General features: G+C 44.8%; 1 protein-coding gene across 1 annotated transcript in view; it reads left to right on the top strand.

Moving 5' to 3' along the window:
- Window positions 1-16,306, top strand: part of mslnb (mesothelin b) — an 82,929-nt gene that overhangs the window by 20,481 nt on the left and 46,142 nt on the right. The window contains exons 5-6 of the mRNA XM_052514216.1: window positions 12,447-12,569; window positions 14,272-14,471. Of these exons, the coding sequence (XP_052370176.1) occupies window positions 12,447-12,569; window positions 14,272-14,471 (323 nt within the window). The remainder of the gene's footprint in view (window positions 1-12,446; window positions 12,570-14,271; window positions 14,472-16,306) is intronic.

The following is a 16,306-nucleotide window of genomic DNA, read 5'->3' as shown; positions in this document are numbered from 1 at the left end:
GGAGTTGGGAAACACTGGTTTAGAATGTGTTCTGTTGGGGGAGTTGGGAAACACTGGTTTAGAATGTGTTCTGTTGGAGGAGTTGGGAAACACTGGTTTAGAATGTGTTCTGTTGGGGGAGTTGGGAAACACTGGTTTAGAATGTGTTCTGTTGGAGGAAAACACTGGTTTAGAATGGAGTTGGGGGAGTTGGGAAACACTGGTTTAGAATGTGTTCTGTTGGGGGAACTGGGGGAGTTGGGAAACACTGGTTTAGAATGTGTTCTGTTGGAGGAGTTGGGAAACACTGGTTTAGAATGTGTTCTGTTGGAGGAGTTGGGAAACACTGGTTTAGAATGTGTTCTGTTGGAGGAACTGGAGGAGTTGGGAAACACTGGTTTAGAATGTGTTCTGTTGGAGGAGTTGGGAAACACTGGTTTAGAATGTGTTCTGTTGGAGGAGTTGGGAAACACTGGTTTAGAATGTGTTCTGTTGGAGGAGTTGGGGAACACTGGTTTAGAATGTGTTCTGTTGGAGGAGTTGGGAAACACTGGTTTAGAATGTGTTCTGTTGGAGGAGTTGGGAAACACTGGTTTAGAATGTGTTCTGTTGGAGGAGTTGGGAAACACTGGTTTAGAATGTGTTCTGTTGGAGGAACTGGAGGAGTTGGGAAACACTGGTTTAGAATGTGTTCTGTTGGAGGAACTGGAGGAGTTGGGAAACACTGGTTTAGAATGTGTTCTGTTGGAGGAGTTGGGAAACACTGGTTTAGAATGTGTTCTGTTGGAGGAACTGGAGGAGTTGGGAAACACTGGTTTAGAATGTGTTCTGGTTTAGAATGTGTTCTGTTGGAGGAACAGGAGGAGTTGGGAAACACTGGTTTAGAATGTGTTCTGTTGGGGGAACAGGAGGAGTTGGGAAACACTGGTTTAGAATGTGTTCTGTTGGAGGAACAGGAGGAGTTGGGAAACACTGGTTTAGAATGTGTTCTGTTGGAGGAACAGGAGGAGTTGGGAAACACTGGTTTAGAATGTGTTCTGTTGGAGGAACAGGAGGAGTTGGGAAACACTGGTTTAGAATGTGTTCTGTTGGAGGAACTGGAGGAGTTGGGAAACACTGGTTTAGAATGTGTTCTGGTTTGGGGAACACTGGTTTAGAATGTGTTCTGTTGGAGGAACTGGAGGAGTTGGGAAACACTGGTTTAGAATGTGTTCTGTTGGAGGAACACTGGTTTAGAATGTGTTCTGTTGGAGGAACTGGAGGAGTTGGGAAACACTGGTTTAGAATGTGTTCTGTTGGAGGAACAGGAGGAGTTGGGAAACACTGGTTTAGAATGTGTTCTGTTGGAGGAACAGGAGGAGTTGGGAAACACTGGTTTAGAATGTGTTCTGTTGGAGGAACAGGAGGAGTTGGGAAACACTGGTTTAGAATGTGTTCTGTTGGAGGAACTGGAGGAGTTGGGAAACACTGGTTTAGAATGTGTTCTGTTGGAGGAGTTGGGAAACACTGGTTTAGAATGTGTTCTGTTGGAGGAACTGGAGGAGTTGGGAAACACTGGTTTAGAATGTGTTCTGTTGGAGGAGTTGGGAAACACTGGTTTAGAATGTGTTCTGTTGGAGGAACTGGAGGAGTTGGGAAACACTGGTTTAGAATTTAGGAGTTGGGAAACACTGTTTAGTGTGTTCTGTTGGAGGAACAGGAGGAGTTGGGAAACACTGGTTTAGAATGTGTTCTGTTGGAGGAGTTGGGAAACACTGGTTTAGAATGTGTTCTGTTGGAGGAACTGGAGGAGTTGGGAAACACTGGTTTAGAATGTGTTCTGTTGGAGGAGTTGGGAAACACTGGTTTAGAATGTGTTCTGTTGGAGGAACAGGAGGAGTTGGGAAACACTGGTTTAGAATGTGTTCTGTTGGGGGAACAGGAGGAGTTGGGAAACACTGGTTTAGAATGTGTTCTGTTGGAGGAGTTGGGAAACACTGGTTTAGAATGTGTTCTGTTGGAGGAGTTGGGGAACACTGGTTTAGAATGTGTTCTGTTGGAGGAGTTGGGGAACACTGGTTTAGAATGTGTTCTGTTGGGGGAACTGGAGGAGTTGGGAAACACTGGTTTAGAATGTGTTCTGTTGGGGAACTGGAGGAGTTGGGAAACACTGGTTTAGAATGTGTTCTGTTGGGGGAACTGGAGGAGTTGGGGAACACTGGTTTAGAATGTGTTCTGTTGGGGAACTGGAGGAGTTGGGAAACACTGGTTTAGAATGTGTTCTGTTGGGGGAGTTGGGAAACACTGGTTTAGAATGTGTTCTGTTGGAGGAACTGGAGGAGTTGGGAAACACTGGTTTAGAATGTGTTCTGTTGGGGGAGTTGGGAAACACTGGTTTAGAATGTGTTCTGTTGGAGGAACTGGAGGAGTTGGGAAACACTGGTTTAGAATGTGTTCTGTTGGAGGAGTTGGGAAACACTGGTTTAGAATGTGTTCTGTTGGGGGAACTGGAGGAGTTGGGAAACACTGGTTTAGAATGTGTTCTGTTGGAGGAGTTGGGAAACACTGGTTTAGAATGTGTTCTGTTGGGGGAACAGGAGGAGTTGGGAAACACTGGTTTAGAATGTGTTCTGTTGGGGGAACTGGAGGAGTTGGGAAACACTGGTTTAGAATGTGTTCTGTTGGGGGAACAGGAGGAGTTGGGAAACACTGGTTTAGAATGTGTTCTGTTGGGGGAACTGGAGGAGTTGGGAAACACTGGTTTAGAATGTGTTCTGTTGGAGGAGTTGGGAAACACTGGTTTAGAATGTGTTCTGTTGGAGGAACTGGAGGAGTTGGGAAACACTGGTTTAGAATGTGTTCTGTTGGAGGAGTTGGGAAACACTGGTTTAGAATGTGTTCTGTTGGAGGAACTGGAGGAGTTGGGAAACACTGGTTTAGAATGTGTTCTGTTGGAGGAGTTGGGAAACACTGGTTTAGAATGTGTTCTGTTGGAGGAACTGGAGGAGTTGGGAAACACTGGTTTAGAATGTGTTCTGTTGGAGGAGTTGGGAAACACTGGTTTAGAATGTGTTCTGTTGGAGGAACAGGAGGTTGGGAAACACTGGTTTAGAATGTGTTCTGTTGGAGGAACACTGGTTTAGAATGTGTTCTGTTGGGGGAACTGGAGTTGGGAAACACTGGTTTAGTGTTCTGTTGGAAAACACTGTTTAGAATTCTGTTGGAGGAGTTGGGAAACACTGGTTTAGAATGTGTTCTGTTGGAGGAACTGGAGGAGTTGGGAAACACTGGTTTAGAATGTGTTCTGTTGGGGAACTGGAGGAGTTGGGAAACACTGGTTTAGAATGTGTTCTGTTGGGGGAACTGGAGGAGTTGGGAAACACTGGTTTAGAATGTGTTCTGTTGGGGGAACTGGAGGAGTTGGGAAACACTGGTTTAGAATGTGTTCTGTTGGAGGAGTTGGGAAACACTGGTTTAACTGTTGGAGGAGTTGGGGAACACTGGTTTAGAATGTGTTCTGTTGGAGGAGTTGGGAAACACTGGTTTAGAATGTGTTCTGTTGGGGGAACAGGAGGAGTTGGGAAACACTGGTTTAGAATGTGTTCTGTTGGGGGAACTGGAGGAGTTGGGAAACACTGGTTTAGAATGTGTTCTGTTGGAACAGGAGTTGGGAAACACTGGTTTAGAATGTGTTCTGTTGGAGGAGTTGGGAAACACTGGTTTAGAATGTGTTCTGTTGGGGGAACTGGAGGAGTTGGGAAACACTGGTTTAGAATGTGTTCTGTTGGAGGAGTTGGGAAACACTGGTTTAGAATGTGTTTGGGGGAACTGTTTTAGAATGTGTTCTGTTGGGGGAACTGGAGGAGTTGGGAAACACTGGTTTAGAATGTGTTCTGTTGGAGGAACTGGAGGAGTTGGGAAACACTGGTTTAGAATGTGTTCTGTTGGGGGAACAGGAGGAGTTGGGAAACACTGGTTTAGAATGTGTTCTGTTGGAGGAACTGGAGGAGTTGGGAAACACTGGTTTAGAATGTGTTCTGTTGGGGGAACTGGGACTGGTTTAGAATGTGTTCTGTTGGAGGAACAGGAGGAGTTGGGGAACACTGGTTTAGAATGTGTTCTGTTGGAGGAACTGGAGGAGTTGGGGAACACTGGTTTAGAATGTGTTCTGTTGGAGGAGTTGGGAAACACTGGTTTAGAATGTGTTCTGTTGGAGGAACAGGAGGAGTTGGGAAACACTGGTTTAGAATGTGTTCTGTTGGGGGAACTGTTGGGAAACACTGGTTTAGAATGTGTTCTGTTGGGGGAGTTGAAACACTGGTTTAGAATGTGTTCTGTTGGGGGAACACTGGTTTAGAATGTGTTCTGTTGGAGGAACTGGAGGAGTTGGGAAACACTGGTTTAGAATGTGTTCTGTTGGGGGAACTGGAGGAGTTGGGAAACACTGGTTTAGAATGTGTTCTGTTGGAGGAACTGGAGGAGTTGGGAAACACTGGTTTAGAATGTGTTCTGTTGGGGGAACAGGAGGAGTTGGGAAACACTGGTTTAGAATGTGTTCTGTTGGGGGAACAGGAGGAGTTGGGAAACACTGGTTTAGAATGTGTTCTGTTGGAGGAGTTGGGAAACACTGGTTTAGAATGTGTTCTGTTGGAGGAGGAGTTGGGAAACACTGGTTTAGAATGTGTTCTGTTGGAGGAGTTGGGAAACACTGGTTTAGAATGTGTTCTGTTGGAGGAGTTGGGAAACACTGGTTTAGAATGTGTTCTGTTGGGGAACTGGAGGAGTTGGGAAACACTGGTTTAGAATGTGTTCTGTTGGGGAACAGGAGGAGTTGGGGAACACTGGTTTAGAATGTGTTCTGTTGGGGGAACTGGAGGAGTTGGGAAACACTGGTTTAGAATGTGTTCTGTTGGAGGAACTGGAGGAGTTGGGAAACACTGGTTTAGAATGTGTTCTGTTGGGGGAACAGGAGGAGTTGGGAAACACTGGTTTAGAATGTGTTCTGTTGGAGGAGTTGGGAAACACTGGTTTAGAATGTGTTCTGTTGGAGGAACTGGAGGAGTTGGGAAACACTGGTTTAGAATGTGTTCTGTTGGGGAACAGGAGGAGTTGGGAAACACTGGTTTAGAATGTGTTCTGTTGGAGGAACTGGAGGAGTTGGGAAACACTGGTTTAGAATGTGTTCTGTTGGAGGAGTTGGGAAACACTGGTTTAGAATGTGTTCTGTTGGGGGAACAGGAGGAGTTGGGAAACACTGGTTTAGAATGTGTTCTGTTGGAGGAACTGGAGGAGTTGGGAAACACTGGTTTAGAATGTGTTCTGTTGGAGGAGTTGGGAAACACTGGTTTAGAATGTGTTCTGTTGGGGGAACAGGAGGAGTTGGGAAACACTGGTTTAGAATGTGTTCTGTTGGGGGAACTGGAGGAGTTGGGAAACACTGGTTTAGAATGTGTTCTGTTGGGGAACTGGAGGAGTTGGGAAACACTGGTTTAGAATGTGTTCTGTTGGGGGAACTGGAGGAGTTGGGAAACACTGGTTTAGAATGTGTTCTGTTGGAGGAACTGGAGGAGTTGGGAAACACTGGTTTAGAATGTGTTCTGTTGGAGGAGTTGGGGAACACTGGTTTTAGAATGTGTTCTGTTGGAGGAACTGGAGGAGTTGGGAAACACTGGTTTAGAATGTGTTCTGTTGAGGAGTTGGGAAACACTGGTTTAGAATGTGTTCTGTTGGAGGAACAGGAGGAGTTGGGGAACACTGGTTTAGAATGTGTTCTGTTGGGGAACTGGAGGAGTTGGGAAACACTGGTTTAGAATGTGTTCTGTTGGGGGAACTGGAGGAGTTGGGAAACACTGGTTTAGAATGTGTTCTGTTGGGGGAACAGGAGGAGTTGGGAAACACTGGTTTAGAATGTGTTCTGTTGGGGGAACAGGAGGAGTTGGGAAACACTGGTTTAGAATGTGTTCTGTTGGAGGAACTGGAGGAGTTGGGAAACACTGGTTTAGAATGTGTTCTGTTGGAGGAGTTGGGAAACACTGGTTTAGAATGTGTTCTGTTGGAGGAACTGGAGGAGTTGGGAAACACTGGTTTAGAATGTGTTCTGTTGGGGGAACAGGAGGAGTTGGGAAACACTGGTTTAGAATGTGTTCTGTTGGAGGAACTGGAGGAGTTGGGAAACACTGGTTTAGAATGTGTTCTGTTGGGGGAACTGGAGGAGTTGGGGAACACTGGTTTAGAATGTGTTCTGTTGGAGGAACAGGAGGAGTTGGGAACACTGGTTTAGAATGTGTTCTGTTGGAGGAACAGGAGGAGTTGGGGAACACTGGTTTAGAATGTGTTCTGTTGGAGGAGTTGGGAAACACTGGTTTAGAATGTGTTCTGTTGGAGGAACAGGAGGAGTTGGGAAACACTGGTTTAGAATGTGTTCTGTTGGGGGAACTGGAGGAGTTGGGAAACACTGGTTTAGAATGTGTTCTGTTGGGGAGTTGGGAAACACTGGTTTAGAATGTGTTCTGTTGGGGGAACTGGAGGAGTTGGGAAACACTGGTTTAGAATGTGTTCTGTTGGGGAACTGGAGGAGTTGGGAAACACTGGTTTAGAATGTGTTCTGTTGGGGGAACTGGAGGAGTTGGGAAACACTGGTTTAGAATGTGTTCTGTTGGAGGAACTGAGTTGGGAAACACTGGTTTAGAATGTGTTCTGTTGGGGGAACAGGAGGAGTTGGGAAACACTGGTTTAGAATGTGTTCTGTTGGGGAACAGGAGGAGTTGGGAAACACTGGTTTAGAATGTGTTCTGTTGGGGGAACTGGAGGAGTTGGGAAACACTGGTTTAGAATGTGTTCTGTTGGGGGAACAGGAGGAGTTGGGAAACACTGGTTTAGAATGTGTTCTGTTGGAGGAGTTGGGAAACACTGGTTTAGAATGTGTTCTGTTGGAGGAGTTGGGAAACACTGGTTTAGAATGTGTTCTGTTGGGGGAACTGGAGGAGTTGGGAAACACTGGTTTAGAATGTGTTCTGTTGGGGGAACAGGAGGAGTTGGGGAACACTGGTTTAGAATGTGTTCTGTTGGGGGAGGAGGAGTTGGGAAACACTGGTTTAGAATGTGTTCTGTTGGGGAACTGGAGGAGTTGGGAAACACTGGTTTAGAATGTGTTCTGTTGGGGGAACAGGAGGAGTTGGGAAACACTGGTTTAGAATGTGTTCTGTTGGAGGAGTTGGGAAACACTGGTTTAGAATGTGTTCTGTTGGAGGAACTGGAGGAGTTGGGAAACACTGGTTTAGAATGTGTTCTGTTGGAGGAACAGGAGGAGTTGGGAAACACTGGTTTAGAATGTGTTCTGTTGGAGGAACTGGAGGAAACACTGGTTTAGAATGTGTTCTGTTGGAGGAGTTGGGAAACACTGGTTTAGAATGTGTTCTGTTGGGGAACAGGAGTTGGGAAACACTGGTTTAGAATGTGTTCTGTTGGAGGAACTGGAGGAGTTGGGAACACTGGTTTAGAATGTGTTCTGTTGGAGGAGTTGGGAAACACTGGTTTAGAATGTGTTCTGTTGGGGGAACAGGAGGAGTTGGGAAACACTGGTTTAGAATGTGTTCTGTTGGGGGAACTGGAGGAGTTGGGAAACACTGGTTTAGAATGTGTTCTGTTGGGGGAACTGGAGGAGTTGGGAAACACTGGTTTAGAATGTGTTCTGTTGGGGGAACAGGAGGAGTTGGGAAACACTGGTTTAGAATGTGTTCTGTTGGGGAACTGGAGGAGTTGGGAAACACTGGTTTAGAATGTGTTCTGTTGGGGGAACTGGAGGAGTTGGGAAACACTGGTTTAGAATGTGTTCTGTTGGAGGAACTGGAGGAGTTGGGAAACACTGGTTTAGAATGTGTTCTGTTGGAGGAGTTGGGGAACACTGGTTTAGAATGTGTTCTGTTGGAGGAACTGGAGGAAACACTGGTTTAGAATGTGTTCTGTTGGAGGAGTTGGGAACACTGGTTTAGAATGTGTTCTGTTGGGGGAGTTGGGAAACACTGGTTTAGAATGTGTTCTGTTGGAGGAGTTGGGAAACACTGGTTTAGAATGTGTTCTGTTGGAGGAACTGGAGGAGTTGGGAAACACTGGTTTAGAATGTGTTCTGTTGGGGGAACAGTTGGGAAACACTGGTTTAGAATGTGTTCTGTTGGAGGAGTTGGGAAACACTGGTTTAGAATGTGTTCTGTTGGGGGAGGAGGAGTTGGGAAACACTGGTTTAGAATGTGTTCTGTTGGAGGAGTTGGGAAACACTGGTTTAGAATGTGTTCTGTTGGAGGAGTTGGGAAACACTGGTTTAGAATGTGTTCTGTTGGAGGAGTTGGGGAACACTGGTTTAGAATGTGTTCTGTTGGAGGAACTGGAGGAGTTGGGAAACACTGGTTTAGAATGTGTTCTGTTGGAGGGAAAACTGGTTTAGAATGTGTTCTGTTGGGGGAGTTGGGAAACACTGGTTTAGAATGTGTTCTGTTGGAGGAGTTGGGAAACACTGGTTTAGAATGTGTTCTGTTGGAGGAACATGGAGGAGTTGGGAAACACTGGTTTAGAATGTGTTCTGTTGGAGGAACAGGTTTAGGTGTTCTGTTGGAGGAACAGGAGGAGTTGGGAAACACTGGTTTAGAATGTGTTCTGTTGGAGGAACTGGAGGAGTTGGGAAACACTGGTTTAGAATGTGTTCTGTTGGGGGAGGAACTGGAGGAGTGTTCTGTTGGAGGAAACACTGGTTTAGAATGTGTTCTGTTGGAGGAACTGGAGGAGTTGGGAAACACTGGTTTAGAATGTGTTCTGTTGGAGGAACTGGAGGAGTTGGGAAACACTGGTTTAGAATGTGTTCTGTTGGAGGAACTGTTGGGAAACACTGGTTTAGAATGTGTTCTGTTGGAGGAACTGGAGGAGTTGGGAAACACTGGTTTAGAATGTGTTCTGTTGGGGAACAGAATGTGTTCTGTTGGGGAGTTGGGAAACACTGGTTTAGAATGTGTTCTGTTGGAGGAGTTGGGAAACAGTGGTTTAGAATGTGTTCTGTTGGAGGAGTTGGGAAACACTGGTTTAGAATGTGTTCTGTTGGAGGAGTTGGGAAACACTGGTTTAGAATGTGTTCTGTTGGGGGAACTGGAGGAGTTGGGAAACACTGGTTTAGAATGTGTTCTGTTGGAGGAACTGGAGGAGTTGGGAAACACTGGTTTAGAATGTGTTCTGTTGGAGGAACAGGAGGAGTTGGGAAACACTGATTTAGAATGTGTTCTGTTGGGGAACAGGAGGAGTTGGGAAACACTGGTTTAGAATGTGTTCTGTTGGGGGAACAGGAGGAGTTGGGAAACACTGGTTTAGAATGTGTTCTGTTGGAACTGGAGGAGTTGGGAAACACTGGTTTAGAATGTGTTCTGTTGGGGGAGTTGGGAAACACTGGTTTAGAATGTGTTCTGTTGGAGGAACTGGAGGAGTTGAAACACTGGTTTAGTGTGTTCTGTTGGGGGTTGGGAAACACTGGTTTAAATGTGTTCTGTTGGGGGAACTGGAGGAGTTGGGAAACACTGGTTTAGAATGTGTTCTGTTGGAGGAACAGGAGGAGTTGGGAAACACTGGTTTAGAATGTGTTTCTGTTGGGGGAACTGGAGGAGTTGAATCAGGTGTGGTTGTCCAGGGTTACAACATAAATGTGTTCTGTTGGGGGAACTGGAGGAGTTGGGAAACACTGGTTTAGAATAATAATATATAATAAAATATATGCCATTTAGCAGACGTGACTTAGCCATACATTCTACGCGTCACATGACTTAGCCATGCTCTACGAGCTACAGTAGGATGACTTAGCCCGCGTCACATGACTTACAAACTGAACCCTATTTCCTGCATGGGTCCTGGTCAAAAGGTGTTCACTGTAGAGGGATCAGGGGGCCATTTGGAACGCAGACAGAGGTACGATCTAACACCTGATGACAGACTGATGAGGACCTAGAATAACACAAAGTCTTTAGCTGCATCACGTGATACTATCAACAATCTAACTGCTGCAGATATAGTAGAATGTAACAGGACACTACCAACAATCTAACTGATGCAGATATAGTAGAATGTAACAGGACACTACCAACAATCTAACTGATGCAGATATAGTAGGATGTAACAGGACACTACCAACAATCTAACTGATGCAGATATAGTAGGATGTAACAGGACACTACCAACAATCTAACTGATGCAGATATAGTAGGATGTAACAGGACACTACCAACAATCTAACTGATGCAGATATAGTAGATGTAACAGGACACTACCAACAATCTAACTGATGCAGATATAGTAGGATGTAACAGGACACTACCAACAATCTAACTGCTGCAGATATAGTAGGATGTAACAGGACACTACCAACAATCTAACTGATGCAGATATAGTAGGATGTAACAGGACACTACCAACAATCTAACTGATGCAGATATAGTAGGATGTAACAGGACACTACCAACAATCTAATGTGACACTACCAACAATCTAACTGATACAGATATAGTAGGATGTAACAGGACACTACTAACTGATACAGATATAGTAGGAAACTACCAACAATCTAACTGATGCAGATATAGTAGGATGTAACAGGAAACTACCAACAATCTAACTGATGCAGATATAGTAGGATGTAACAGGACACTACCAACAATCTAACTGATGCAGATATAGTAGGAAACTACCAACAATCTAACTGATACAGATATAGTAGGATGTAACAGGACACTACCAACAATCTAACTGATGCAGATATAGTAGGATGTAACACCACACTACCAACAATCTAACTGATGCAGATATAGTAGGATGTAACAGGACACTACCAACAATCTAACTGATGCAGATATAGTAGGATGTAACAGGACACTACCAACAATCTAACTGATGCAGATATAGTAGGATGTAACAGGACACTACCAACAATCTAACTGCTGCAGATATAGTAGGATGTAACAGGACACTACCAACAATCTAACTGATGCAGATATAGTAGGATGTAACAGGACACTACCAACAATCTAACTGATGCAGATATAGTAGGATGTAACAGGACACTACCAACAATCTAACTGATGCAGATATAGTAGGATGTAACAGGACACTACCAACAATCTAACTGATGCAGATATAGTAGGAAACTACCAACAATCTAACTGATGCAGATATAGTAGGATGTAACAGGACACTACCAACAATCTAACTGATGCAGATATAGTAGGATGTAACACCACACTACCAACAATCTAACTGATGCAGATATAGTAGGATGTAACAGGACACTACCAACAATCTAACTGATGCAGATATAGTAGGATGTAACAGGACACTACCAACAATCTAACTGATGCAGATATAGTAGGATGTAACACCACACTACCAACAATCTAACTGCTGCAGATATAGTAGGATGTAACAGGACACTACCAACAATCTAACTGCTGCAGATATAGTAGGATGTAACAGGACACTACCAACAATCTAACTGATGCAGATATAGTAGGATGTAACAGGACACTACCAACAATCTAACTGATGCAGATATAGTAGGATGTAACAGGACACTACCAACAATCTAACTGATGCAGATATAGTAGGATGTAACAGGAAACTACCAACAATCTAACTGATGCAGATATAGTAGGATGTAACAGGACACTACCAACAATCTAACTGATGCAGATATAGTAGGATGTAACAGGAAACTACCAACAATCTAACTGCTGCAGATATAGTAGGATGTAACAGGACACTACCAACAATCTAACTGATGCAGATATAGTAGGATGTAACAGGACACTACCAACAATCTAACTGATGCAGATATAGTAGGATGTAACAGGACACGACCAACAATCTAACTGATGCAGATATAGTAGGATGTAACACCACACTACCAACAATCTAACTGATGCAGATATAGTAGGATGTAACAGGACACTACCAACAATCTAACTGATGCAGATATAGTAGGATGTAACACCACACTACCAACAATCTAACTGATGCAGATATAGTAGGATGTAACAGGACACTACCAACAATCTAACTGATGCAGATATAGTAGGATGTAACAGGACACTACCAACAATCTAACTGATGCAGATATAGTAGGATGTAACAGGACACTACCAACAATCTAACTGATGCAGATATAGTAGGATGTAACAGGACACTACCAACAATCTAACTGATGCAGATATAGTAGGAAACTACCAACAATCTAACTGATGCAGATATAGTAGGATGTAACAGGACACTACCAACAATCTAACTGATGCAGATATAGTAGGATGTAACTACCAACAATCTAACTGATGCAGATATAGTAGGATGTAACAGGACACTACCAACAATCTAACTGATGCAGATATAGTAGGATACTACCAACAATCTCACTGATGCAGATATAGTAGGATGTAGGAACAGGAAGTCATGATGTTATTGTCCATCCCCAGGCTGGTGATCCTACCTCTAACTTCCTCCAGTGTGTGGGTCTGCCAGCTACAGACACAGGGAGAGACCACCTGCAGAACCTGAAGGACACCATGGACGCTGCCCTGGACGTCTACTCCTTCATGGTAGCTTGATACATCCCCAGACCTGCATTCAGATACTATCTGAAACCTTTCAAATGTACCGAAACAAAAATATAAACGCAACATTGATTTTACTGGGTTACAGTTCACATAAGGAAATCAGTCAGTTGAAATAAATGCATTAGGCCCTAATCTATGGATTTCACATGACTGGGCAGAGGTGTAGCTATGGTTGGGTGATAGGAGGGCATAGGCCCACCCACTGGGGAGCCAGGCCCAGCCAATCAGAATGAGTTTTCTCTAAAACAACGTTGGGAATGTGGGTTATGGTAGAGAAGTTAACATGTAATTCTCTTGCAACAGTTCTGGTGGACATTCCTGCAGTCAGCATACCAATTGAAACGCTCCTTTAAAACAGGAACGCACCTTATTTTATTGGAATGTTGACACGGCTCCAGAACTTCAGAACTGATCTGAACATTCCGTCAGCGGAATGCCATTTCTCAGTGACTGACATAATGCAAGAGACAGATGGGTAGAAGTGCTGAGTGATGTGAAGCCTGTGTGGACGGCTTGTCCTTCCCATTATGAACAACTGCTATAGGATCACATCTGAGTAAACGGGGACTAACCTTTTAACCATCATGACGTTGATAGTGAACCAAGCGTTGGTTCAGTTGGTAGGATGTAGGGTGTGAAGAAACCTATGTTATCAAACACACCACGGTGGGGAAGCTCACAAGATGCCAAGTCACTGCTACTAAGACGGGCCTTTACTTAACATGTACAGTAGAATATTATGCTTAGTCAACCCTCTCTGGCAATATCATGTTTTATTGCACTTAAAAGAGAGCCTGCACTTCTCCCAAGTCTGAATGTACCAAACCTTCATCACCCCCCCACTCTCATCACCCCCCCCCCCCAGAGGCTGACCCCACTCTCATCAACCCCCACCCCCCAGAGGCTGCCCCACTCTCATCACCCCCCACCCCCCAGAGGCTGACCCCACTCTCATCAACCCCCACCCCCAGAGGCTGACCCCACTCTCATCACCCCCACCCCCAGAGGCTGACCCCACTCTCATCAACCCCCACCCCCAGAGGCTGACCCCACTCTCATCAACCCCCACCCCCAGAGGCTGACCCCACTCTCATCACCCCCACCCCCAGAGGCTGACCCCACTCTCATCACCCCCCCCCCCCCCCCCCAGGCTGACCCCCACTCTCATCACCCCCCACCCCCAGAGGCTGACCCCACTCTCATCACCCCCACTCTCATCACCCCCCACTCTCATCACCCCCTACCCCACTCATCACCCCCACTCTCATCACCCACCACTCATCATCCCACCTACTCTCATCACCCACCACTCATCACCCACCTACTCTCATCACCCACCACTCTCATCACCCCCCACTCTCATCACCCCCCATTCTCATCACCCCCCACTCTCATCACCCCCACCCCCACTCTCATCACCCCCCACTCTCATCACCCACCACTCATCACCCCCTACTCTCATCACCTCCCCACCCATCACCCCCCATTCTCCACTCTCATCACCCCCCCACCCCCAGAGGCATCACCCCCATTCTCATCACCCCCCACTATCATCACCCCCCCCCCCCCACTCTCATCACCCCCCACCCCCCAGAGGCTAACCCCACTCTCATCACCTCCCCATTTTCATCGGACTAGAGTTGGGTATAAGTATGAACTTTAACCCCTGTCTCCCCCTCTCCAGAGATCCAGTCTATCCCAGACCCCAGTGTTCAGACTAGAGCTGGGTATCAGTGTGAACCCAGAGGCAGAAGCCTACCAAGATGAGGACCTGATAAAGGTGTGGATGGAGGTGAAACTGAAACCACTCCTCTCCAGCATCTCCAGAGGGTTCCTAACCTGCCTCAGCAACAAGAACTTCAGCTGCAACACCTACCAGACCATGTACTACCATTACTATATATAATATAATATCACCTACCAGACCATGTTATAATATCACCTACCAGACCATGTTATAATATCACCTACCAGACCATGTTATAATATCACCTACCAGACCATGTTATAATATCACCTACCAGACCATGTTATAATATCACCTACCAGACCATGTTATAATATCACCTACCAGACCATGTTATAATATCACCTACCAGACCATGTTATAATATCACCTACCAGACCATGTTATAATATCACCTACCAGACCATGTTATAATATCACCTACCAGACCATGTTATAATATCACCTACCAGACCATGTTATAACATCACCTACCAGACCATGTTATAATATCACCATGTTATAATATCACCTACCAGACCATGTTATAATATCACCTACCAGACCATGTTATAACATCACCTACCAGACCATGTTATAATATCACCTACCAGACCATGTTATAACATCACCTACCAGACCATGTTATAATATCACCTACCAGACCATGTTATAATATCACCATGTTATAATATCACCTACCAGACCATGTTATAATATCACCATGTTATAACATCACCTACCAGACCATGTTATAATATCACCATGTTATAACATCACCTACCAGACCATGTTATAAAATCACCTACCAGACCATGTTATAATATCACCATGTTATAATATCACCTACCAGACCATGTTATAATATCACCATGTTATAATATCACCTACCAGACCATGTTATAATATCACCTACCAGACCATGTTATAATATCACCATGTTATAACATCACCTACCAGACCATGTTATAAAATCACCTACCAGACCATGTTATAACATCACCATGTTATAATATCACCTACCAGAGCATGTTATAACATCACCTACCAGACCATGTTATAATATCACCTACCAGACCATGTTATAACATCACCTACCAGACCATGTTATAATATCACCATGTTATAATATCACCATGTTATAATGTCACCTACCAGACCATGTTATAAAATCACCATGTTATAATATCACCTACCAGACCATGTTATAATATCACCTACCAGACCATGTTATAATATCACCTACCAGACCATGTTATATTATCACCTACCAGACCATGTTATAATATCACCATGTTATAATATCACCTACCAGACCATGTTATAAAATCACCATGTTATAATATCACCTACCAGACCATGTTATAAAATCACCATGTTATAATATCACCTACCAGACCATGTTATAATATTGTAATGATATTCGTCTGTTGTTTGAAGTAAGTCAGACCGAAATGCAGCGTGTAGGTTACTCATGACTTTTAATGAAGCTAATACGGTACATGAAATAACGGAAGAAGAAAACAACAAACGAATGAAACTCATACAGCCTATCTGGTGACTAACACTAAGACAGGTACAATCACCCACGAAATACAACGCACTCAGGCTGCCTAAATACGGTTCCCAATCCGAGACAACGAGAATCAGCTGACTCCAATTAGGAATCGCCTCAGGCAGCCAAGCCTAACTAGACACACCCCTAATAATACACACTCCCAATTAATACAAACCCCAATACGAAATACAACATATAAACCCATGTCACACCTGGCCTACCCAAACATATAACAAAAACACAAGATACAATGACCAAGGCGTGACAGAACCCCCCTAAGGTGCGGACTCCGGGACGCACCTCAAGAGCATCAGGGTCCGGGTGGGCGTCTGTCCATGGTGGCGGTTCTGGCTCGGGACGTGGACCCCACTCCATAAATGTCCTAGTTCCTCCCCTTCGACCTAGGATAATCCACCTTCTCCGCCGACCATGGCC

This window comes from Oncorhynchus keta, unplaced genomic scaffold (assembly GCF_023373465.1).
Source record: "Oncorhynchus keta strain PuntledgeMale-10-30-2019 unplaced genomic scaffold, Oket_V2 Un_scaffold_15414_pilon_pilon, whole genome shotgun sequence".
Lineage (NCBI taxonomy): Eukaryota > Metazoa > Chordata > Actinopteri > Salmoniformes > Salmonidae > Oncorhynchus > Oncorhynchus keta.
The sequence above is the reverse complement of the archived record's forward strand: the minus strand, read 5'-3'. Positions and strand labels throughout refer to the sequence as shown.